The 26,710-nt window shown below is 35.2% G+C and overlaps 1 protein-coding gene across 17 annotated transcripts in view; it reads right to left on the bottom strand.

Annotated features, from left to right (window-relative positions):
• Positions 1 to 26,710, bottom strand: part of LOC123563491 (myosin heavy chain, striated muscle-like) — a 36,113-nt gene that overhangs the window by 4,945 nt on the left and 4,458 nt on the right. For 4 of the 17 annotated variants that reach the window (XM_053532297.1, XM_053532368.1, XM_053532362.1 and 1 more), the window contains exons 5-27: positions 26,426 to 26,453; positions 25,656 to 25,788; positions 20,700 to 20,792; positions 19,885 to 19,948; positions 19,429 to 19,527; positions 19,173 to 19,276; positions 18,800 to 18,938; positions 18,115 to 18,383; positions 16,502 to 16,672; positions 15,967 to 16,146; positions 15,183 to 15,303; positions 13,685 to 13,755; positions 10,876 to 10,963; positions 9,647 to 9,764; positions 9,277 to 9,534; positions 8,454 to 9,129; positions 7,916 to 8,061; positions 7,534 to 7,624; positions 4,561 to 4,617; positions 2,965 to 3,218; positions 2,568 to 2,646; positions 1,652 to 1,897; positions 803 to 1,349 (exon numbers count right to left, since the gene is read on the bottom strand). In XM_053532297.1, the coding sequence (XP_053388272.1) occupies positions 803 to 1,349; positions 1,652 to 1,897; positions 2,568 to 2,646; positions 2,965 to 3,218; positions 4,561 to 4,617; positions 7,534 to 7,624; positions 7,916 to 8,061; positions 8,454 to 9,129; positions 9,277 to 9,534; positions 9,647 to 9,764; positions 10,876 to 10,963; positions 13,685 to 13,755; positions 15,183 to 15,303; positions 15,967 to 16,146; positions 16,502 to 16,672; positions 18,115 to 18,383; positions 18,800 to 18,938; positions 19,173 to 19,276; positions 19,429 to 19,527; positions 19,885 to 19,948; positions 20,700 to 20,792; positions 25,656 to 25,788; positions 26,426 to 26,453 (4,032 nt within the window). Of the gene's footprint in view, positions 1 to 802; positions 1,350 to 1,651; positions 1,898 to 2,567; positions 2,647 to 2,964; positions 3,219 to 4,560; positions 4,618 to 7,533; positions 7,625 to 7,915; positions 8,062 to 8,453; positions 9,130 to 9,276; positions 9,535 to 9,646; positions 9,765 to 10,112; positions 10,201 to 10,875; positions 10,964 to 12,760; positions 12,829 to 13,140; positions 13,209 to 13,684; positions 13,756 to 15,182; positions 15,304 to 15,966; positions 16,147 to 16,501; positions 16,673 to 18,114; positions 18,384 to 18,799; positions 18,939 to 19,172; positions 19,277 to 19,428; positions 19,528 to 19,884; positions 19,949 to 20,699; positions 20,793 to 20,945; positions 21,042 to 21,916; positions 22,010 to 22,706; positions 22,800 to 25,040; positions 25,159 to 25,655; positions 25,789 to 26,425; positions 26,454 to 26,710 lie in introns of all 17 variants that reach the window. The other 13 variants (XM_053532323.1, XM_053532391.1, XM_045356324.2 and 10 more) reach the window with 13 other exon arrangements.

The following is a 26,710-nucleotide window of genomic DNA, read 5'->3' on the forward strand; positions in this document are numbered from 1 at the left end:
ATATATGACGAAGAATTCATTTTATGATATATTTAAATTTTGAATAATGATATAAGCATATATTATCTGATGTTTTTACATCTATATTATCAAAGTTTAAAGGCTTCTTAAAATTATAAGTGAAGGGAATTATTATTATTATTATTATTATTATTATTATACCAGATTTATATAGCGCCCTTTTCATGATCAATTTCACGTTCAAAGGCGCTTTACATAGTTCACATGCAGCCACACAGGGCGCACAATTCATCCTCTACTAGTACAGACACAGAGCGATCTGACCAGAGGGACAGAGTGAGACAAAGAGACAGAGAGATCAGAAATCAGATACAGGCTTGTCCGGCTAACTTAGCCTAGCTCGCTTCGAATAGACAGCCTGGTTCTTTAACGTGCCCAATGTATAGCACTGATACACGCAAGGATTGCCTGGGTTCCTGACCAGTACACCTCTAGTTGAGTGGGAAACACTGAAAAGGATTTCTGAAAATTCCCGAGTAGCTGCCGGGGATCGAACCCCCGACCTCTGGACTGGAAGGCCAGTGTGAAAACCACTGAGCTATCCGTCCACCAGTAATGCTATACGCTATGTGCTATACCTATTTGAAAAAAAGTTTATATAATCTTTCAACAACCATTTTGGAGCGCACTGTACAAAACTGTATCGAGTCCTACCCATGCAAGACCCAAAACAAATATTCATTTCATTTGAAATTAAGTTCAGGAAGTGTTATATCGGTACGTTATATCAATGGTACTAGTATTATAGCATATAGAATAGTTATATGTATACTTAATATACCAGCTAAATTCTTGTTCTCTCTCTTAAGAGAGTCAATTGTGTCATTAGCCTCTTCTGCCTGGGCCTTGGTTCTGTACAGTTCGGCTGAGTAGCTGCGGGCCTCCTTCTGTGCATTCTCAAGTTCACTCTGGAGGTCACGGACACGTGCTTCCCATTCTGCAATAGTTTTGTCAAAGCCACGCTGTTTCTTTTCAAGGTTGTTAGCATTAGCATTGGCTCTGTCTACATCGATCATAAGGTCCTCGAGCTCTCCAGCAAGCCTGCTCTTTGTCTTCTCAAGCTGACTGACCTTAGAGTTGGCAGCCTCAGCAGCTTGTTCAGCTTCCTGAAGTTTGGCCTGGAGCTTGCGCTTAGCATCCTCGAGTTCCTCTGCACGAGCCATGCCCTCGCTCTCGTATTTAACACGCCACTGTTGAGCCTCAGCGTTGGCCCTTGACAACTGCCTCTGCATATCACCCTTGGATTCCATCTCCTCCTCAAGCTGTTCACGAACAGAATCGAGGTCGGAGGTGAGACTGCGGATCTCGCTCTGCATCTTTTGGCGAGCCTAAAGGATTAAGTAAAAACATGCATTAGTGGTAGTTATGGTAATAAACATAACCGTCAGTAACATACTACAGTATCATAGTACTTTAGACATTATACATTTTCGTAGTCCATTCAAATGTTTAAGGTATTGTTATTCCTTGAGTATAAAAATAAGATAAAACTAGGCTGAACATTAGTGTTTACATTTTTTTTTTCAGAAGAAGTACTTTTTATAAAACCATGTGTGACAATTGCATTTATTCGATGTACATATTCAGCGTTTAGACCATATTGTTTAAAAAAAGCTTCAAGAAGACCTACCCTTGTTTCTTCCTCAAGACTGCGTTTGGCATCCTCGAGTTGTTGCATAAGGTTTTGTCGTTCTTTGTTGAGCTGGTTAACACGGCTTTCAGCGTCCTCGAGCTGTCGGGTAAGGTCGCTGTTCTCATTCTGTGCCCTAGCCTTCTGGCTCTGGAGGTCTTGGATAGTACGGGCACTTTCTTCTAGGCGAGAGTTTAGCTCATCAATTTGGGCTTGAACTTGTTTAGACATTTTCTCAGACATACCCTGTAATAACGTGTAAATGTAATGCTTTGTGACGACCTGTCACCTTGGTTTGTCAGTACTTTTAAAGACGAATCATAGTTATTAAGGTATTAGAGAAATTATATTACATATAAGTTTTTCATAAGTTATTTTTCAGTTATACTTTGTACATAATTATGTACTTATATTCACATTAGTAAACATATGTTGTTAAATAGTTAGACGATATATACTTTGAATTATATCGAGTAGTATAAACACAAAATAGGACACATTTAACCGAATGATTGTTAGAACAACAATATAAAGATATGTACCCTAAACTTCTCCGCTTGTTCAAGACCTAACAGTAAATCTTCACATTCCAAATGTAAATCGAGTCTGTCCTTTTCTAATCTGTCAAACATGCAAATTATGAACAGAATGTTACATGCAAATCAATAAGATTCAAGTTCAAATCTTTCAGCAGACCGACGTTTTTATCTTTCGCTGACATCTACTTTCCTTCATGAAAGCAAGCCTGTGTATCACAATATAAAAGAACAAAAACAAAATGTGTTCAAGAAATATTTCTGCATGAGATATGTGGTCCTCCGTTCCAATAGAAAAGTGGTACATGTATATCTGAAAAACGAAAGAAACACAGCTGTGGCATGCACGTGCATCATGCTTACACATGAAGAAAAATTACCCTGTTCTTTGAAATATGTTCAATTTGTGCTTGAAGATCATCAATTTCTCCCTTATACTGTTGCTTTTCTTTCTCAACTCTGAAATAATTCACATTTGTCTATGACTGAACCAATTTACATTTTGAAAGGTAACGAAATTCTACTTCATTTTATTTTCTGTCGCTCTTTTGATATGAGAAGTTTTCTTTTTATTAATTACTAGTATGAACAAATTATATCCTAGCAGTTCTACTTATGATACCAAAATTTAAGATACTTATTACATGTTTTGATATCCATATAATCTAAAGAAAGATGTCATCAAGTTTTACTTCTTCTTAATTACATGTAACAACTCTATGGCATTGAAATATCAAATTAGGGATACACCGAATAATCATGAAAATTAACACTGACTTTTGTTTTATCTTCTGAAGCTGGTCAATCTGATCTGCCATCTCATTGCTGGCATCTTGGGCCTTCTTGCGGAGTGCGCTGATCTGGGACTCGTGCTGAAGACTCTGTTCCTCAAGGTCACGTCTGAGCTTGAGAAGTTCCTGTTCCCGCTTCTTGTTGAGCTCAACTTGAGCAGTGGTTGCTCCGCCTGCCTCATCGAGACGTTCACTGAGCTCTTCAAGTTCACGATTAAGCTCAGCTCTCTGTTTCTCGACCTAAAGGGAAAAAGGTTTACTTTTTTGTTTCAAAGTTCAAATAATTTATGTCAGGTATACATAGAATTGAAGTGTTCCTATACAATATCAACTATATTTACATAATTGCACAAATAGTTCAATAATATTCTAATGTTATAAGTTAAATGATCCAAAGTATGAGTAAATAAATAGATAGCTAGACTAGCCACTAGACTGATAATAACTATATTTCTATATTTTTCCCTTTTTTGACGAATTCAATTTCATAGAGACAAAAGCCAGTCTATTTTAGAGATTTTCACACAGGACTGATGTATGATATTGGACACAGGATATAGACTGGCTCAGTTCACTACATTCAATCATAAAAATATAAAAAGATATATCATAGTCTAGGAGCTAGTCTAATAGATAGCATATCTGGTGTGAATAAAAATCACGTGGATAAAGTATGTTTAGTAAAATGTCAGAATATCTTAAAAATGCACATTTATAGTAATTAATAATTACAATTTACGATCAGGTAATGTGATGAAACATTTTGATAAAAAGTCTTGAACTGAATCTGTATAATATTATAAGCATTACCGTTCATTTTGTGAACAAGCTTATCTTAAAGATAAGCTTGTTCTGGGAAAACAACATCAAACAAAACCGCTAATCTCTGATATATCTCTTTTTGACTGACAGTTAATGACTTATAAGAAGGTTTGGTGCACTCCATGTTCATGTTCGTACGGTATTGCAAACAGGTACGTTTCATTACCATGGTAACGTACTCTATCAAATGTAAAATCTCGGAAACTTTTTTTATAGCAGAGATTCCATCCCAACAGATGTTATCATCATTACAAATTGCATCTGTGTTTTATGGGTAATTAAAACTGCATGTATAAACTAACCTTACATTTACCTAATCAAAGATAAAAGTGTCAAAATAAGTTCATTTATTTTTAGTTTTGTTCTTAGAAACAGAATTAAAATACATGTATTTGAATGGAAATAGCAAAATGTCCACACAGTTCGAATAGCGAATCTTTGATTGCAATTTATACATTTATCTTATATTCTTTTATCAAACTGAGAATATTTCTACGCTTTTAGTGCCACATATAACAACTAAAAAAGTAGAAAACTGCCAGATATGTTACTTACATTTTACTACTCTTAGTCAGCCCTTTTACACATATACCTAAATATCAGTACTGACCAAGGACTAACACTTAAGTGCTATATTTTCGCCCTATCATGTCGTAGCTGTAGCTCGTCCGCCAGTTGTACATTATGACAAACATAATTAATCACTTTATCAATGAAGTAAATAGTATCATTTGAATTGAAGCAGAAATGAATGACTTACCTTTGCTCTTGCAGCTCTCTCCGCTTCAAGTTCTTCCTCTAACTCCTCAATGCGGGCCTGTAATACGAGGTCAGAGGGCATTGTAACAAATGTATAAGGTATGCCACAAAAGACGGAATGAAATATTATTTTGTTCCCAAATGAATGATAATTTCTTTACACCGTTGTTTATGTATGGCCGTGTAGCATCAGTTTTCTCAAACTCGAAATGTTTATTACAACAGTAAAACTAAATGAGCTTTCCAGTGGATGTATAAAAAATGCTTGAATGTTAAGTTGAATATCACATGAATTTTGTATCACAGAATGTAAAAGTATTTTGCAGATATGTCTATTATAATTAATAGTTAAATAAATCCTCTTGTTCGAAAAGTCGAAAATTGCCGAATAGGAAGCCTGTTTAGATTTAAGCTTTCATGCCTTATTATTATTATTATTATTCAAGCTTTCGAAACATTCTCTTCAGTAGCAACAAATTTCCTGAAATTCTACGGCATATCAGACCTGTGAGTCACACCCTCATGAAAAATTCTCTAGCGTCTGGATACATGAGCCAATCAAATTCTGGAAAGTGCTGAAATTTTATCTCTACTGGAATTTCATGACTACCTACGATTATTTTGGGGAGCAATGCCAGTTGGAATTTACAGTCTTACAAACTCTATGATTAATGCTAATGCGTAAAGCTGTCGAAATTTCAAAAAATCACAATACGAATTACAGCTTTAGTCAATATTACCGCACATGCAGTGAAACAATAAAAAGTAGACAAAAATACCCACATATATCAAACTGGAATCTTGCTTGACACAGCTTATGTTTTGGACAAACATACAAAATTTTCTATACATATTTAACAGTACATTCGCTGAAACACATCGTGCAACATGAAAAAGAGCATTTACCTGCAAGTCACAGAATTCCTATCTAAACAAGATCAAAGAACTAGCAGCACGGAAATTCAACCATTAAACCTCCACAAATGTCATGCCCAACTACCGATAAGCAACATGAAAACGTTTTAGCTAGAGATGTTGAAATCTGTCAAAGGTCCATTTATCACGTGGCATCAATTTGCAGTTTGTTAGATCGCAAGAATGTTCTAATTTGCTTAGCAGAGCTGCTTAAATTGTTTTGAGCTTTTGAAATAAAATATTGAACAACATATTCTGCATTAACGTTTGATAATGAAGCGTATTACAAATGAAATTGCACGAGCAGTTAGAAGAGCACAAGTCACATCGAAGCGAAGCAAACAGACAGAAAAAACACAGCCATATATGATACTGTACTTCTAGCATATGTTTCAGTCCAGGAGTAACTAGAGCCAGGTCCTCGGCATCACGAATAACCTTCCTACTTCTTGCGCTCAAAGGAGCACGGTATCTGTCAGGCATATATTGTTTGCTATATAATGCTGGATGTGTAGCGATATTTTCTAATACCGCTGGACTCGTACCTCTATAATCCCTACTCAAATCGCTCAAAAGTCTATTCGTGTCTACATATTCTCGAAACGTTTGCCGCTTAGAACCGCTTTTGTAGGTTGAATAGTCTGATGAGGATTTTTTCACGGACCTCGAATACGTTTCAATACCAGATGGCTTCGGTGCAGGTTCCGGTGCCGGAGCAACGGTTGCAGGCGTTGGAGATGGTTTCGCCGCTTTCTTCACAGTAATTTTCTCTGAAACGGAAGTGACCGTTTCTTCTGAGGGCGGTGCCGAGCTAACTTCCATTACCAGGGTTGTTGTTGTTTCAGTTGTTTCTTTTTTAACTTCAGTGTCCGCCATTTCGAATCAAACTATTATCCGAAATAAAACTATCTAAATTAAAATCCAAATTAAATTCCAAAGTATTTTTTCTAAGAGGTAGAATCCAAATAATCCGATTGCTTTTCCGAAACTAAGAGTCACGTGGCTTAATTCTTAACCAGAGTGCAACATCGAAGGCCAACGCTTATGTGCAGATATCCGTTATCTGAGAAACAACTGGCACAAACAACCACTTCACATGTGATTATCAGTCGAACCCGGAAGGAAGGAAGTCGAAGCAGTGTGTTTGCTTTATATTACACGTATTGGAATTTCTCCCGTGCACCTATCAGATATGTTCTATTTTAAGACACCAAAACCTCTCCAGGTATCAGCTGAATAATGCAAGTAAGGCCATGAACTTTCTCTAAAAGGAACGAGGCAACAATAACGTTTATTACTTGGTACAATGCCAAAAAAGATAGGCTCATTTCCAAGCAATGATAAAAGCGTTGATAAACAACATTGTCTGAAAATTAGACTGACATTTACTGTTGCAATATCGGGTATTTTAAAGCTGTGGACGGATTCAGGGTGCTTGCCAAATCAGCAATATTATAACCCCCTTGTTTTACATTTTATGTCTGCTGACATTTAAAAGGTTATTAATGGCCTTGGAAACGTGTAGTTGTAAAACATATTCTACATGTACTTGCAGTTTCTCTAACTTGAAGTCTTTTCAAGAATGTTAATGTTCTCGAGATCGATTTCGCGTGTAGCTTCCATGATTATAAGTGCGAAGAAATGACGCATTAACGTTACTAGAATGCTGAAGGCTGGCAAGTAAGAATTAGTAATTGCTGTAATTAAGCTGTTTTGTTAATACCAACACTTATTACACGATAACATAAACAAATATTCCAGATTTCCTGATTACAAGGCAGCTGTTCATTCCAAGACCAGTAACTTAATACAAGTTAATTTTTGATAGCCATATCCTTGATTTGCTTTCTGTGATACAAATTTCAGAACATATTCGAAAAAAACACCCTGCATGAATTTTGTTATATTCTTTTGAAAAATATCAAAATTACTTACTTAACATGTATTGTAATTTATTTGATGGAAAAATATTAAAATAACAATCAGTCTGAAAGTTTGAGCTCATACAGTGTAACATATACTGTAACAAACTGTATTCATACACCGGAGAAAAATATACCTGCAGTTCCTTAATCTTTCTCTGAAGCTGAGCGACTAAGCTCTGCTCATCTTCAAGTTTAGAGTTCAGGTTCTTGACCTCCATGTCTTTTCTGTAAAAGTGATTTATTTAATCCAATATCAATATGCATTTGGAAATTTAAATTGTATCATCGCAACAATTTTGATTTATGTACAAACACCGCCAAGGGATACATAACACACTCTTATCAGATTGAAAAAAATATTGTTAATCCGATGCATATCCGTGATATGCAAATTTGTATTAAAATTGTAAAGAAATGTTGGGATACTTAACGAAACTGGCTTGTAACTTTGCGGCTATTCATAATATCTGTTAAACATATTGTCATATGCAAAACTGATAAAAACGCTGCAAGTACCTCCTGACATTCTCCTCAAGATCTCTCTTTACGCGTTCCAGATCTTCAACAGTTTCTTGTGTGGATTTGAGGTCTTGTTCTACCTTTCTCTTGGCCTTTTCTACATCAGCACGAACCTTCTTTTCACGCTCCAGATTGTCTTCAAGCTAAGAAGGCATTTACACAATATTGGTAGGAAAATACTTGTAATTTCGAATAATGAGATGTTTAAAATGAGCACTTAGCACTTATCTGCTAAAAGTCTAACAGATACTGTTTGATTAATTCTCATTTCTTTAAACATGTTCATGGCGGACATATTAGCGAAATTCATATTTAGATCCAACTTTAAGTATTCACCGGAAATCATTATACTTTCACTATCAAAATGACTAACCTTCCTATTGCTTATTCATAATTACTTGTTTGTTTTCTCGTATGCTTTGCAACACATGATTCAATGTTTTTTTCTAATATTTGTATAAACTTTACTCATTGATTAACTTAAATGTTTACAAGGATTTGCTGACTAACTATAATTTAAAACAACCGAAATTACCTCGTCCAGGGTAACCTCGAGTTTTCCCTTTATTCTTGTGAGATTGTTAACTTTGTCTTCTTCAACTCGGAGGGCTTCCTCTGTTCTCTTTTGTTGCTCGTCCATGTTTCGCTTTTCCTTTGACAGTTTAGCAATTTGTTCATCTTGCTGTGCCATTTCATCTTGCAAAGTCTTGATCTGGTTGTCCTTCGTGTTCTTTTCAGTTTCAGCCTTTGCAAGAGCTGTTTCAAGGTCTTCAATGTCTTTTTTAAGTTCAACTGCTTCCTGTTCCATTTTCCTCTTCACTGACTCGAGTTCAGCAGCTGCATCTTCCTCATCAAGAAGTCTCTCTTCAAGATCTTTCAGTTGTTGCTCAAAGTCTGCTTTCTGTTGAATGAGTCTTTCAATTTTCTCCTCAGCATCGATCAAAGTATCCTGTTCAGCTTGCAACTGCAGATACATGTCATTCTTTTGCTGCAGAAGTGTAACATTCTGTTCTTCTAATTCCTTCTTGATTTTTTCGACCTTTGCCAACTCAGCTTTGGTTTTCTCGAGCTCTTCTTCCTTCTTCCTCATCTCGTCCTCGGCACGAGCAACGTTGAGAAGAGGCTTGACCTTGGTGTAAAGTTTCCACCACTGCCAGTTCCTCAGAACCATCCATTTTCGGATGTTCCTCTGGATTACGGATAGACCAATTCTGCAAAGATTGAGCAGCTTTTATAGCAATTCTAAAACCTTTCTCTTGCATTGACCTAAATTAGTAAATTAATAAAATGATAAATGATCCAGTTTAATCTAACGATAATGTATTCACAATAATCTTTACTCAGTGTAATAAAACTACCTCTGGTCTTGCAGTTTCTTGTACTGTCTGCGCATGAGGTAACCTCTAATATGGGCTTGGAAGAGGGAGATGATTTTGGAGAGACGTTCATCACGCATGTCCTCAAGCATACCCAACACACCAGCTTTGAAGAAAACTTTGGTGGAACCGAGACGGTACTCGTTAGGGTCCATCTGCAAAGCTGTCAAAATCTTGTCAGTGACCTGCTTTCCATCGACAAACCCTTGGGGAATGGCGTTGGGGGCCAGAATGGAGTATCTGAAACAAGACGAGCCTGCATTAATGTATGTAATACATAAAGTCACCATGAATTTAACATTTTCGATGTCACTTTCTGATATTAAATGTTTAATTACTATATAAAACTGACCTCTGTTTGAATTCCGAGTAGATGATCCTGTTAGGGAATCCTTTTCTACAAATACGGATACCTTCAAGCACACCATTGCACTTCAACTGGTTGAGTACAAGTGGAGCGTCAATCACACCTGCAACAGATTTGGGAGTTCTATTAGTTTGCCCAAGGATGACTTTGCAAAAAGATTTACATAAAAAGATAAAAAAACACAAATGAGCAGATTCTGAATTATTAAAATAAAGACAAAAAGAGCTAATTAATTGATTTCGTTTCAATGTTTAAAGACAATGTTAATGTTTCAAAGGCAATATCAATAACTTAAAAAGTTTTCTCTTTAAAAGCGATATTTGATTAGCGACAGGATATCATAGTTGTTATATGAAACAGACAAACATGACAAAGAACATGTGGCAATCGGACATAACTTTGTTGTATAACATACTATTGCAAACTTTAATAGATCTTATTTCCCACTTACCAGGAGCTTTTTGTTCGTTTGGTATAATACAACGAACGAAATGCGGCGAGGTGTTATCAAGATGTTTCACCAATCTATTGAGAGACTCCTACGAAAAACAAACAAGGAAGGAAATCAAACATGCTTGGATAAAAATAATAAGAAACCCTGGCAATGTGTGGTTGGATTTTTAAGATCCTATGCATTTGGATCTTGTCTGTGGAAAAATGCATTATGGAACTTACTTGGATATTGACTATATCGAAAAGTTGTAATATCTAACTGACAGTAATTTCAATGCAAAACGTGAGCATGCATTCGCAAATTTGTATATACAGGAGTCGCGGACTAAACACTAAGGATTTATATGTATTACTTTTACTCTACCATTTAAGAATGAACTGTTGCATAAGACAATATTAGAATACAAAAATCCGACCACTGTTATGGCTGCCATATCTAGTAGGTGCTAATATTAACAAAACTAAAATATCACACGGGGTACGGTGAGGGTGAATATTACTTCAAAGAGTATTTTCTACTTTAACGAAGTTAATAAGATGTTAGTTATAGTGCAATCGCCTAGATCAGCTTGGTGTTCTACGTTCTTCTATGGCAAAAACATGCTTGCCGCTCTGCCAGACAGGATCTTCTGTTGACCTACAATAGCATGCAAGATTGTGTTATGGATTTTGTGGGGATGAGGGTGAGGGAATCACTGCACGCTTAGCTTGGGGTGTTGTTCTCCACAAACTATGTCACATGTTTGTGACGTCATAATTACCTGGCGTCTTTGTCTCGTTGGGGATAATACAACGCACGAAGTGAGGGTGAGTTGTGTACAAGTTCTTCATGAGTTTGTTCAGAGATTCCTAAAACAAAATATTTGACAATTTAGCAGGCATTACACATACGCAAGACATGTAAGCGCATGTATATAAGCGGTGACACAAAGATGTACAAATATACACTGCAGCTCATTGTTCACAATAATATTTCTTCCGAAAGCATACTGAATACCTAATTATTATGCCTTTCATTAAAGCAAAATTATTTCCTAGCACATTTGTATCATGCCTTTAAAACTTAAAATGTATGTAAAGTTATTGCTATTATTTTTGAAACAATTACTGATAAAAATATCATTACCTGAAACAATTATCGATGAAAACACTATTACTTGAAACAATTATCGATGAAAATATAACTACTTCAAACAATTATCAACGAAAATGCAATCATCGGTGAAAATATTACTACCTGAAGCAATTATCGATGAATATGTAACTACTTGAAACCATTATCGAAGAATTACTTGAAAATATTACTACTTGAAACAATTATTGATGAAATTATTATTGCTTGAAACAATTTTTGATGAAATACTTGAAAAGATAAAAAAAACGTAATGAAAGTTTATGACGTTCTTGTAGATCGACCTCTTGATAAAATCATAGAATTATTCATTATGATGACAACTGAATACAATATAATTATGGTTATTTATCTTGCCTCCTCCAAGTTTCTTGCGTTTCTATTGGTCAATAGACGTCACGTGGAGACAGGATATATTCCATATCCTGCTAGTACATTTCAGATATGAATTTTGATTAAAAAAATGGCTGCCACTTTGTTAATTTACAAAATATTAGATTACAGCATGTAAGTAAAGGGTAGTCGGCAAGATAAAATCGTTACACAGCTTGTTGGTGACAGAATACGGGATATACGCTGTCTCGAAAATCCATATCAGGCTCGCGGGATTTCCTCGACAGCGTATATCCCGTATCCTGTCACCAAAAAGCAATGTAACTAATATTATCTGCTGTTATTATCATTTATTTTATATTTAATATACAAACAACACTAACAGATAAGTATTCACAACTTGTATATAAATTAGCTTAAATTAAATTAGTGATATGCAGACAAAAGATTAATGAATGAAAACTGGCATGCAAGTCGCATAGTTTTGAGAGATATGCAAAGCGATGTGTGCGACGCTATTGTTGTTGGTTCATTTCGATAGTAATAAACTGGTTAATTATAAGGGATTTGGTCTGTCTTACCCCAGCACTTATGTCCAACAGTTTCCCTTAATAATACAAGCACATAAAAGGGCAAGATCCCAAGTACAACAGCTTTGACACTATTGCCTTACTTACCACAATATGTCTCAAATTATCTATTAAAAAGGGAAAAACCTAGAAACGACGCTTGGGTATGTCTTACCATTCTTTTCACCATTACCTTTTGTCAAACAGAGTTATATCTAACAGTACTAACTACATGGGGAATCTAAACACATCTCAAAAACTCCATACACCTTTACCTTATGTGTTTTCGATAGTAATAAACTGGTTAATTATAAAGTATTTGGTCTGTCTTACCCCAGTTACCCCAGCACTTATGTCCAACAGATTCGTTTAATATACAAGCACTTAAAAAGGCAAGAACCTAAGTACAATAGCTTTAACACTATTGCCTTACTCACCACAATATGTCTCAAATTATCTATTAAAAAGGGAAAAATCTAACAACGACGCTTAGGTATGTCTTACCATTCTTTTCACCATTACCTTATGTCAAACAGAGTTATATCTATCGGTACTAACGGATTATCTAGGTGGGGAATCTAAACACATCTCTAAAACTCCATACACCTTTACCTTATGTGTTGCTGAAATGGTCTGAAAGGAAGAGGACTTCTTTTTCTTGGTTGTACTGCCTTGTCCCTCTGCCGATGAAACAAAGATTTAGCAGAGAAATTCATACAGTTACATAATTTATACATATGCAGAAAAAAACACTCCCAAAGACGTCAAATCTCTGTCGATTGTGAAATATTTGTCAGCACTGCAACAACTACTTACCTGTTTGAAACAAAACACAAAGACATGGAAGCATTACACAAGTAGTTACATGTTATACCAGCAACAACGAACTGCACTCTGACGCTGTTGTTGGACACATACGATTGGTCAGTTGTCAAGCCACAAGGAAAAAGCCCATTATACGGAAAGCGGAAAACCGTGCAGAAAATCATTACCTTATGAATTGCGGAAAGGGTTTGGAAAGCAGCAGATTTGTGTTTTTTCGTCGCAGCCGTAGAAGAGGCTAAAGTGTAAAAGCGGAATGTTAATAAAATAAAACTAAGGTTTTGGAAGTGGCAGGTATTGCGCTGGGCGGTAAGATATGCAGGGATAAGCGTTTAAGCATTCACTTGCAATATGACGCAAGAAATGGAGCAAGAAGTTTGACTAGCATGATAAATGAAGGTCTAACTAAGGAATTATTGGGGAATAATAGGGAAAGTGCTGTTTATATGAAGGAACTACAGGCAAGTTGGTTGTATTCTACAACTATTCTATGCCGTTATAAGACATTTCGCAGGCGTTGCCGGGAGGAGATATGCAATGTATACAAGAGACATGTGATTGAAAGTAAATTTGTTTCATGTATCGCAGCGACAGCAGCAAAGTGGTAACTGTGTGTAGATCATGGACTGGATAGCATCCTCCACATGGCATAGCTGAAATCAGAAACTTTGCACAACTACAAGCTCTATGTTTTGAACACAGAACAGAACATACCCTGTGGGTAGCAGAAATTGTCTGGAAAGAAGCTGACTTCTTCTTCTTATGTGTCCCAGTAGTAGTCTCGTCTGAGAGAAAACAATTTCATAGAACGTATGTGCATCAATAACGTGTAACTCTGAGATACAAAAACTGCATAGAACAATATGTGTTTCGAAGATAATGTGTAGAAATTTGAATTTTTATTCATCTGATATTGGTAAAAGAGAGGGAAAGAGTTCTTACGGTCAAGGTGCTTATATATCATAATAATACATACATACATGCATCTAATAAATAAATCAACAAAATGGTTTGATTTATTGGTCAGTTAAATGAAAAATAGAGTCAAAAACTGTAAAACTTGCGACGAAGAACAGTTGACTAGGAGAAGACTATGACGTCCATTATGACGTCAAATTGTCGCATGACGCCCTGTCAATTAGAATTTTTATCTTAATATTATGTTGGAAAGAAAGGGCTTTCTTGTGGTTTGTTGTCTGATTTATCATGATTCATCGTTTAGATGCTCGTATATTAAACAACTCCGGCTAACACATCTGAACTATGAACCGTGGAAAATCTGACGATAAACCACGCAAAGGAATTGGTTATTTGCTAAATTCATATGGATGTCGAAACTAACTGCAGGGAGGTAGGTTATTTGCCTGTATTGTTAGAAGGAAATAAATACGTATAGTTTCTTCGTTGAATAACAAGTATATGTATTTATCCTAACTGGCACTATATGGGAAAATGGGAGTTAAAATCGTTTCCTTCAATTACCCTGTGTGACATTGACAGAGTCAAAAAGTTCGATCCTCGTTTTCGCTGTGCTGAATCATCTTCTAAACACGACATGTATTGATTATTTAAAAAAACAAGAAACGTACTTGGCACAAGACCATACCATCCCTTTTATATACTTCATGATTAAAATCAGAATAAATTGTATTTGGTACTTCTGTTAGGTACAAGAAAAGAAAAGCTGTCTTTGTTAGTCTTGACTCAGTATATAACGTTTGATGTTTAATGTCTGAAATTTGTCTACTGGTATCTTAACATATATATGTTGCAGGCTTTTATATGAAAAATGAAGCAAAGAAAGAATATGGTATAGCCTTTCGGGTAACAAAGATGGAATAAATGTAATATCATACTATCAATATTAAACTCGATACAAAATAGAAATACCATAACATTATTGAATTGAAGTTTTAACATGGAAAACCCATTTGTACTTCCTATTTGCTAAGATCTCAACTATGAAAATAATTTACCTCATCATCATTTACATAACATAATACGTGTAGTATAAATCTTTAATACAGTTTTAACAGCTCTTCCTGAAAGCTGAGTTACTTTGTTAAAGAATTAAGATGTACAATATTAAGATGTCCTAACAGTATTACATCCCGTCACTTCACTTCAGGACTAACCGCTTCTTTATGTCAATACAATTATTCATTTTTAGCCGAGATAACATTATGTAATTAAAGCTACCAAAGACATTTACCTGCAGGGTGCGCAAAGAGGGTAGACACAAGGGCTTCCTTGGACTGTTCAAGGAGAGCAACTACTGTCTCGTTCAGAGGGTCCTTGTTCTTGTCCAACCAACCATTAATGTTGTATGGTACCTGAATAAAAAAGTCACATTAATTTTACACATTCTATGTAGAAGTGTGACATTCTGTTGATTCGCCTGTTCTAGATGAGTTAAAATTGACATGAATAATTGCTTATTTCGTTCGTAACAAAGAGTTAACTACCTACAAGTAAAATACCATTTTTTTGTTTAAATATTTTTTACTTTAGTTTTGTAATTTGTAAGGCATTTTGAAGCTTAAAAATCAATTTATTCCAATCTATCTTGATAGACGAGATGGAAATAATCCGTTTAAGAAATGAGCATCTGCTATAAACAATATTTTCAAAGCAATTTTTTTTTATCCATGTAATATCAGTGTTCTTACATTCCTACCATTCCTTCCGATGTATATGTTTTTCATTTACTTTTTTGCCAGCTAGGTTGGTCAACCAAATTTGAAAGATCAATTTTAATACAGGAATATATATTCTTGACCAAGCACACAGTGAACACAAATAAGTGCAAATGATAAATCATAAACGTTTCGAACAAATGCAGTGGATGACCATAATCCAACTTACCACCTTTTAAATCATTTTTAACTTATAATATTGAAAATCATGTATCAAATGAAATTTAAAAATCTCTGGATGTTTTGCATTGATTTGGTACCGTGAATGACGTGCACTGACGATATGCACTTGTTACTTACAGCACCAGCATAGTGACCCAGCTCAAAGTGAGCATCAGCACCACCCTTTCTGCTTTTCACGGGCTTGTTGAAGAGGCTAGATTTTCCCAGATGATTAGTGTACAACTTCTCCATAAATGTCTTGTCGGAAGCCTTAGGGAACATGCATTCTTCCTCAAGAATTGACAAGATACCCATAGGCTGAAATATGTAAAGTCACCTTTGTAATGAAATGCTTCAAATGGCTAAATAATGTAAAAAAATAACATTTTTATTTCTTTTTTTTATGTTTTGTTTCGTCTTGTCTTGTAAAAATGATTAGATAATGAAATCATTTTACACTACTATGATAAGAAAGTCAATAACTAAACAACAGAACACTGTTTCATTTTGATGTATCTATTACCCGGAGACGTTTAGTAGCAAATTAAGCATTCAGTCACAGCTGCATATCTACCATACAGCCAGTAGCAAAAAGTACGCTTAAACTAGAAAATATTTACATCAGTACACCACTAAGATTTACAAACGACACCTTAGACCAAATATTACGTACCTTCTCAATGAGATCGATACAGGCTTGCAAGTCCATACCAAAGTCAATAAATTCCCACTGAATTCCCTCCTTTTTGTATTCTTCTTGTTCCAGAATGAACATGTGGTGGTTGAAGAATTGCTGTAATCTTTCATTGGTGTAGTTGATACACAACTGCTCAAAACTGTTGAACTAAATATATATAAAACAACAACATATGAATTGAAGTATGGCAGTGGACATTAAATACTATCAACACAAGAATCGAACTGAAACAAGAGCTGTCGGAGGACAGCAACGCTCGACTTTTCAACAGCCTTGTCAATTAAATGAATACAAAAGTCGAAAAGGGGCATAATTTTGTAAAAATGGGAAACAGGGTTATGGAACCTGCACAGTGATTATCAGTTTATGACAGTGGACAAGTGTGTGAAGTTTGAATCCATTCCCATTAGTGGGTACTGAGATACCAACTTACATACAAAAACTTAACCAAAAACTGCTAAGTCGAAAAAGGGGCATAGTTTTGTAAAAAAAAATGCAAAGTAGAGTTATAGGAGCTGCGCAGTGAATGTCAGATCATGACAGGGAACAAGTGTGTGAAGTTTCAATCCATTCCCATTAGTGGGTACTGAGATACCAGCTTACATACAAAAACTTAACCAAAAACTGCTAAGTCGAAAAGGGGGCATAATTTTGAGAAAAAAAATAGAGTAGAGTTATGGAACCTGTACAGTGCATGTCAGATCATGACAGCGACCAAGTGTGTGAAGTTTCAACCCATTCCCATTAGTGGATACTGAGATACCAGCTTACATACAAAAACTTAACCAAAAACTGCTAAGTCGAAAAAGAGGCATAGTTTTGTAAAAAAAAATGCAAAGTAGAGTTATAGGAGCTGCGCAGTGAATGTCAGATCATGACAGGGAACAAGTGTGTGAAGTTTCAATCCATTCCCATTAGTGGGTACTGAGATACCAGCTTACATACAAAAACTTAACCAAAAACTGCTAAGTCGAAAAGGGGGCATAATTTGGACAAAAAAAGCAAAGTAGAGTTATGGGACCTGCTTAGTGCATGTCAGATCATGGCAGTGAACAAGTGTGTGAAGTTTCAATCCATTCCCATTAGTGGGTACTGAGATACCAGTTTACATACAGAACCTTAACCAAAAATTTATAAGTCGAAAAAGAGGCATAAATTTGTAAAAAAGCAAAATAAAGTGATGGAACCTGTGCAGTGTGTCAGTTTATCACAGTGAATAAGTGTGTGAAGTTTCAATCCATTCCCACAAGTGGTTACTGAGATACCAGCTTACATACAAAAACTTAACCAAATTGGAACACGGACGCGGACGCGGACGCCGACGCACGGGCAAGTCCAATAGCTCTACTATTCTTTGAATAGTCGAGCAAAAAATAACTGCTTGAAGTGTTTACGAAACTGATGTCTTTTGAAATACCTTTATCGAACAATAATGATATTTCTCCGGAACAACTCATACTTCCGCAGTTATAGTTGTGTAAAATATCATGGTCTCAAAACAAACTAAGTTTCACTCTTCATGATAAGCAAGTAAGTATCATGTACTACTCTTAAAAAGTTATGTGGAAACTCGTAAATTTGTTACTTACGTCAAAAATCTCGAAACCGGCAATGTCCAACACACCAATAAAGTAGTTTCTCTTTGCCTTTGTGTCCAGGGTCTTGTTTACTCTCTTGACCAACCATGCGAACATACGGTCGTAGAGAGATTTGGCCAAAGCACTCACGGAGTACAGGACTTGGTCTTTGTTACGACCCTGAGTCACGAACTCACTTCCGACCTTAATCTTGGGTTTAAGAAGACCCTTTAACAAGTCACCGGCGTTGACACCAAGCAAGAATGCAACCTTCTCAGCCTCTGTAAAACAACAACGTGAGATTTTATAACATTGCTGACGACTATAGTTATGCATTTTTGCGCTTTAACTCAAAATTATTAGCATATAAAAACAAACATTTTGTACATTTAACGTATTTCAGTTTTATAGATATATGGATATAGATGTTTTGAGGTTCCATTGAACAGCTAACTTTTGTGATAAAGGTTACCATGAGGGAACTTTTATTTCAAAGTACGAGTTGAAACTCGGTATCTAGAGTTCCAAGGGGTCGAGCGTTTAAGTTCGAGATAACCGAAATTCGACTTAAATGATATTTTGTGCACGAGTTTTTCGGGACAGGACTTGAAAAATGTTTTCGAAATAGCCAGGATTTTGAGATAAGCGTGTTCGAGATATCAAGTCTTAACTGTAAAATACATTTTTATTGACATACCTGCCGTTCCGTCGGGTTCGGCCTGCTCTTCTCTAGGTCTCTGCTTGAACTTCATCTCACCGAAATGGATGATAGCGGCAGTACATTTGAACATGCTGGTCTTCTCCTCGTTAGTGAAACCAAGGATGTCAAAGGCTTCCTTAAAATCAAAAGAGCTGTGTATGTTTACTCTGCACCCGTGGTTAGTATTGTGAACCATTACATCAACACATACCAGGACTAATTCTGTGCTAATTCCATATAAAGAAGTATTTACCCAAAATCTTAGTTATGCTAAACATTGAGAGTAAAAATGTCTATTAGGACTGTGTGACTTTGTATGACAATTTTGCTGCTTTACTCTACATTTACTCTTCCCTAACGTAATACTTACGTCAGTGATGTGCATTTCTTCGTTATCGTCGATACCGTCAACGGTTAGCACACCCTGGTTGATGAAGGAATACAGTCCTGGATCCGCTGACACCAAGCAAAGCTCTGCAAATATCAGTCATATTCACAAAATTGAATGGAATGCAAAAGAAACGGTTAAGTCAGAGACATGTAAAGTTATCAGCAGAAAGGGCTCGAGCGCCCAACAAATAAATCTCATGTAAGCAAAAACAGAAATGTAACTACATTATTCATACCGTGATATTTCGGGAAGGCTGGCGAGAGCATCTGGTAGAATATATGGTAGTTTCTCTCGGCAGACTGCTGGAACGTCACACGGGATTTCTCCAACAGATCTAGATGATATGTGATACAACGTTAATAAATAGTTATTTGAATATAGTTTTATAAGGGTTTACCACCAAATTATTTACAATCGTGCTTCTCATAGCTAAATATAAGACTTGTATCACGTGATATTTTTAAGCATGATATTCAAGCAGATTTCATTACAGCAACAATACCTTTCAAAAGGTTAGATTGGATATGTAGTAAATAATGATAATGATAAATAATGAACTGCATGTTAATACAAATTTAAATTTGGAAACTTTCAGTCAGTTAAAATAAAATGAATTATATATCTATATAAGCAATAGATAAGCAACGGAAATATACTTTTCAGCATTGTAAAATAAAGATACATAACTTACATGTTTCAATATCAGCTCCAGCAATTTTTCCAGTGGGTCCAAAATGGATACGGATGAATTTACCCTACATAGAAAGTGGAGAAAGGTTCTGCAGAGTTTTGTTGCAATTAGATTTTTAAGGTCAAAGTTATACATTTCTTATTTCCTAAATGCTTTGTATTCCGAATAAGGACGACGAATTGTCAGAAATATATAAACTAAATGTTGGATGAAATGCACACTACCTACAGATTCTTTCAATCTGTTCCGATTATGAAAGCAATGATATGCCATATTATGACCTGCTTTAATTCTTAAAGACTTTTCGTTAAACTTAAGCTGAAATAATAACTACCTAGTTTTGTTTTATTCGAAGTAGATACATGCTTAATTCCTGAAAAGTAATACTAAAGTTTGGGGGAAGAGTATCAATCATTATCATGCATAACATTTCAACGGGAGGATGACATGCGGACAGGCTTCTACAATTTTCTACTGTTAAAACACTCTTACGACGGCACCTTGGGAACATTGAAATGTATGTTCTCAAATTATAGACTTTATCTCTTTCATACTCTTGTTGTAGAAAAATAGAGAAAGAAAAACAATTAGATATTGATTATAACTTGAAACGAGGCTAACAGGAAATTGGTCATTACTTCAGGAAATATTAGGAATTACAACCATGATTTCTTTTTGTGTGTGTAAGAATTCACATTCTAGCTTTATATGTGGATCTTTGGAATTGCGTATAATGTCAGGTAGATATAGAAAATTTAACAAGAAGGATAGCTTAAATAATGTAACAATAACTGTTTTACATATTTTATACTTACAAATCTAGAAGAGTTGTTATTTCTTATAGTCTTTGCGTTGCCAAAGGCTTCCAACACTGGGTTGGCTTGAATAATTTGATCCTCAAGATTTGCCTACAGGGTTGAAACACACACGGAAGAAAAGGAAAGAAAAATAAAATAAAAGTGTTACTAAAACAGGATATATGTGTTAAAGGATAAACTTAACTACTTCCATATAGTTATTCGGGGGTAATCTACAGCATTCATTACCCCATGGGTACTTACAAAACGGGATGAGTTGTTATTTCTAACTGTCTTAGCATTACCGTATGCTTCGAGAACTGGGTTCGCCTGGATAATTTGATCTTCAAGAGTACGTCGCTACAGTGGGGTGACACACAGGAAAATATGGTTAAAACTGAGATTAACAAAAATCTATCAGCATACATGTTACGACGGAGGAGAGAATCTGCTTCTGTCAAAGTTTCGCAAAACAGTTTTTGATTTTATTGAAAAGATACTGTACTTTGAAATACAATCAATAGATATATGAGCGTTCATTTTTCTTTTAATGAACATATTCTCTCCTTCGTCGATAAGACTATTAAAATTCCAAGGATAGAAAGTTATGCAAGGCTTAAGGAAGGGTTTGGAAGGGTAAGGGATTTTGTTTTCAGGGACCTAAAAACACGTTCACCAAAACGGGAAAATTTAAGTTAAATAAATAGGGTTGATAAAAAAGGGTAAAATCTTCTAATATTGCTTGGGTTATTTGATACTCAAGAGTACGTCGCTACAGTTGGGTGACACACAGGAAAATATGGTTAAAACCAAAATTTAAAAAAAATCTGTAGGCACACATGTTACGACGGAGGAGTAAATCGACTTGTGTTAAATTCTCGCAACAAAATTTTTAATTTTATTCAAAATATGTCTGGTACTTCGAAAATAAGAATATATAAGACTTCAGTTTTTACTGAAAATATTCTCTCCTTCGTCGATATGACAATTAAATTTCCAAGGATAGAAAGTTATGCAAGGCTTAAGGAAGGATTTGGAAGGGTAAAAGATCTCGCTTCCGGGGAACTGAAAACACGTTCATCAAAACGGGAAGATTTAAGGAAAATAAATAGGTAAAATCTTCTACTATTCGATGTTAACACTGCACTCGTTGGTATTAAAATAGGGAAAGGGTTCACTGGTACAAGAGGATTTGTCCATCACGCTTCTAAACATGACGGTGGATCGCTACTTACGAATCTAGAGGAGTTGTTATTTCTGACAGTTTTAGCATTGCCGTAAGCTTCTAAGACGGGGTTCGCCTGAATGATTTGATCTTCCAAAGTACCCTAGATATGCGCAGCACACAAAAAGATTAACACAAAGGCAAGTACATACAAAAATCACACCAGAAAGGTAAACAGGATGTAGAAGTGTAGAAGTCACACTGGAATTGGAAGAAACAAACAGACATTCAGATGGATGAGGGTGTCAAAGTAAACTGACATTGAGGAGGTATTATTGAGGTGTATGTTGTAACTATCTATAAGGGGCAAACAAATCTCTCAAAATCTGCAAAGGGATAGATGCCACACCAGATATCAGGGAGTTAAAATCAGTAGGAAGACGCGTGCAGTTATGTTTCGGAAAGGTTTCAGTATGATCAAGAAGGGTACGTTCATTTGTTTATATTGGTATGATTTATTTATGAAACACGTGCAATTCGAAAACTATAATAAATAGGATTGATATGTAAGGGACCATGTGCAAACTAAAGGATTCACAGTTTCTAGTTTCATATTCCATTGGATCACTATCAGTCATATTAGTTTCACCTGTAAATACAAGTGACGTCACTTGAAAAGGGTTCAATCAAACTGAGCATTCAAGGAGTAGGATGAAAAAAGTGTATGTAAATATTAGGTTTGGTATCATTCGGATTTGGATAGAAATATCAAAATAAAAATGAGGTTTTTCTATATCTAGAATCCGGGTGAAAATACCTATGGGATTTTCGCTTACAGACTACTTGACTTGGTTACTTACGAATCGGGAGGAGTTGTTATTTCTGGTAGTTTTAGCATTACCATAGGCTTCCAGACAAGGGTTAGCCTGAATAATCTGATCTTCAAGAGTACCCTGTAAGGTTTTAGCTGCTCGATTAAATTATTGATTTTTCGACATCAAATGAAATGACAAGCAAGTATACATTGTATGGTATTCAATGAAATCTAATGAAAGGAGATCAAATATACCTTATAAGGTTTAAGCTGCTTGGTAAAAATCATTGATGTTTTGAAATTTAATGAAATGACGATTAAGTTGTCGGGTTGAATACTGATTTACAAAAAAAGTAAGGAAGTTAGCGTTTAGCCCCTCATTTGAAAGACAATTATAAAAAATAACTGAATGATGAGAAATAATTTAGGTGATACTATACCATGTCCAATGTACAACTTTAAGTTTAGCTGATCGCTCGAATTATTCAATAAGCAAATTATTATAATAAATAAACATATTTATTGACCTCTTGGTGATTATGCATATAATTGCTATGACATATGATATATGATTAAATAAAGGAAAGGTTATGAGGGTTTGAAATTGAAGGGTGTTAGAGCAAAAAGTACAGTTAGAAAATATCAGTTCAAAGAAGCTTTGATTGGAAAGTGGAGGTACCAAACACTTCCAATATATCTGTGTCAGTATAACAATAATGGGGAAGCAGGGGGTCGTGACATTCTTATAGGGAAATCTTACAAGAATTTGGGAAAGGTAAAAAAGGCATAAACTGTATTAAAATCACATCAAACTGTCATGGGGAAAATAACAAGTGTTTAGTGTTTTAACACCTCAAAAAATAAAGGTTCAAAATAAAATTGGTTCAAAAATAATAAAGAGCCTGAGACAAACTGCAAGTGTGTAAAACTTCTCGGGCTATAACAGAGGTCTCCATTCTATGAGTCAGGGGTAAAACTAACTTACATATTCAAGTGTTTCTCTTTCTTAATGGTTACTGTGATATTCAGCCTCCGGCATACTTAGAGCTAGTCGTAACCTGTATTCGGGTAGGTGTAAATGTGTAGGGTTTATGAAGGGTGTGGTAGGAAAAATTGGGGGAAGGGAAGATTATTTAGGATAGAGAAATTGTTTAGTTAATTAACAGTATGTTTAAAGGTTTGATGGAGGTAAAAGTTTGAAAAAGAGATAGGAGAGTGAACAGTAAATGTTGGTAGAAAAGGTGTTGTGGAATTGGAAAAATAGGGGAAAAGAGAAAGAAAAAACATAAAATTAAATACTGAACAAAATTCTGCTCAAAGAATAAGATATTCCACAATAAATAATGTTTAACCTACTACATTACATTACTGTCAATTAAAATATTCTATCAAATTTCAAATCACTATTTTTTCATAATATGTTTTAAAACAATTGATATAAGAACAAATGTAATAATTATACATAGGTGAAATACATTATTACATTTGAACGCACGTGGAAACTGAAAAGTCAATTATATCAGTCTCTAAACTAATTAGAAAACCTTAAATGGTATTCCACTCAGTTTCACAGCAAGCTTAACTAAGTTAATCACTAAAACACACATGTTAATAGACTTCAAATAGGCTCATCTGTCGACTTCTGTCTGCAACCTGTAGGTTTTTCTTAATGACAAGGTGAAAGGTTAAAACAAGGGATCACTCGGGGTTACTACTCTTCTCTTTATCTTTTATTAACATCTTGCACGAAACCATCGTGAATTTACCATTAAATACAGTTTGCTACATGAAAGGTATATTCAAACATAGGGGAAAGGAAAAAAGAAATCGACTTTATATGCCTTTGAGTGGCGTCGAAACAAATTAATGGCATAAAATGGAAAACATTGAAACAGATGAGTTTTAATTATATATCTCCAGTTCACAAAGTCATTTAGGTACTACATTGACAAAAATTTGGAATTTGTGCTTCGATATGAGTAAAAGTCTTTCTAAGCATCTTTTGTGTCATGTCAGATGGTTTGCTGTACTCATAGACGTTTTCCATTTAAGCCAGAAGGGGAACAGTAAGGGATAAAAGCATGCACATTGGTGATAGAAAATCTATAACGTAGTTCCGTGAAGTTCAGTGCAGACCTAAGAATAAAGGACGAAAAAACCCATGCAAGTTAATTTGAAATCTGTTACATGTCATATGGGATGTAACAAACTGTATTTAACAACGCGGAATTTTAAAACAAAAAAATATTGTTCCAAAGGCATATCATTTTAAAGAAATGTTGGCAAACGGCGTATTGGCCGCTTTCTTTCTAAGCCAGATATCTGGCTGTTTACAAATCGGTTCGTGCAATATATTACTAGTTTAAGTGTACGAGACAACCTTCTTGATTTCTTTCTCTTTTTCGTCCTCTACAGGCTTCTGGAGCTGGGCGGCTACTTTGGCAAAGTACATAATAACCTTCTTCGTGTTTTCAGTCTTACCGGCACCGGATTCTCCTCTGTTTAAATGGTTCAATGTACAAAATACAATTTCATTTTTTGTTAATTGTATATAATCTTATTCGAACATAGTATTTAAAACCGAAAGTTGTCCCCAGCAAAGAGAAATAAAATGCATGTACAATAATTTTTGTTTTACGTTGGATTCGCTGAAATTTGTTTCGCGATCTGCTTCAACTTTTTCCTTGTATAATTGATTCGTATTTCATATTGTTTCACTTGTAGTCATGGAAACAATGAGCATCAAAATATGTATCAGGCATTTAGAAAACATTCTATCGCTCTTTGTGGGATCAAAGCATGTACCAAAGAAATGTTCCACTGTGTTCCTGTATTATGCGGTTTAACAGTGTAATGTAAAGATTGCTATGGAGTGCGTTTTAGCATTGAAATGCATACTGAGCACTACATTAAATTAAATGCAGATAGCTTATGCACAGTGAATCATTTCGGATTGGATATCATGTACGTATCTATCTTAATGCCCGACACTTACGGCATAGGGAGTGTCTTGTGTTTTAGAGTCTATTTTTATCGTCTCTCCCTTTTTGTAGATATTGGCGGCCACAATGGCAAAATATTTGATAACTTTCTTCGTGCTCTCTGTTTTACCGGCACCACTTTCACCCCTTTTTGTGGTAAAAGAATATAAAACAAACAAAAACAAAAACATGTTAGTTAGGTTCATGTGTTAGAAAAATAAAGTACCCCTAAAGTTGGTGTACAGAAATTAAAAACGCTATTTCTGAAGAATATCTAAAGTTGGTTGAGGAAAGGCAGGGATTCACAGCAAACGGGGTTTTTTTTTATCACAGATGCTACCAACATGTATTTACACCATCATTATAAAGTAAGGTGATGATAAAAGGCACATGCAGTGGCCGCCTCTTTTAAAGATGAATCGAAAAAAAAAATAAAAAAAGAAAAGAAAAGAAACGGGGTAATTTGGTGAACGAAAGTTTAGAAGACTGGCCCTTGATATTTCTTTATCTTGGTCTGGACTATCATTTGTGTCTCTATTACTTTGCGATATCAGCTAGTATCCGTGACCGGTACATAAATATTCACACAGACAACTTATTCACGATTATAAACGTAATCAAACGACAAATTTAATTATATGAATGTAGAAAGAAGGTTGAACCGTTCAGATCTACCGTATTAGAAATGTTGCACTGTTTGTTTTACTTCTACGCGAAATGCACGTTCAGGGAATTAAAAGTACACATGTAACATATAATATAAGATGGAACATATGGCACTCACGTGATCAACATGGACTGGTTTTCACGATCTGTAAGAGATTGAACATATTACATCAGAATTTAAATCAATTACTTACTAGCAAGTAGAGCATTAGTGTATCATGCCAGTACATGAGTCTAAAAAATTAATGTAGGTAAGTTATATCCTCATTATAAAGGAAATCTCTGTGAAACAATTGTTTATATTGATGTCGAAGTTATTTCAATGTCAAATCTATAACGAAGGTAGATTCGTCTTTATTTCAGGATCAAATTAATGGTGGTTTCAGTCGGTAGCTGCCAGTGC

Source organism: Mercenaria mercenaria, chromosome 2 (assembly GCF_021730395.1).
Source record: "Mercenaria mercenaria strain notata chromosome 2, MADL_Memer_1, whole genome shotgun sequence".
NCBI lineage: Eukaryota > Metazoa > Mollusca > Bivalvia > Venerida > Veneridae > Mercenaria > Mercenaria mercenaria.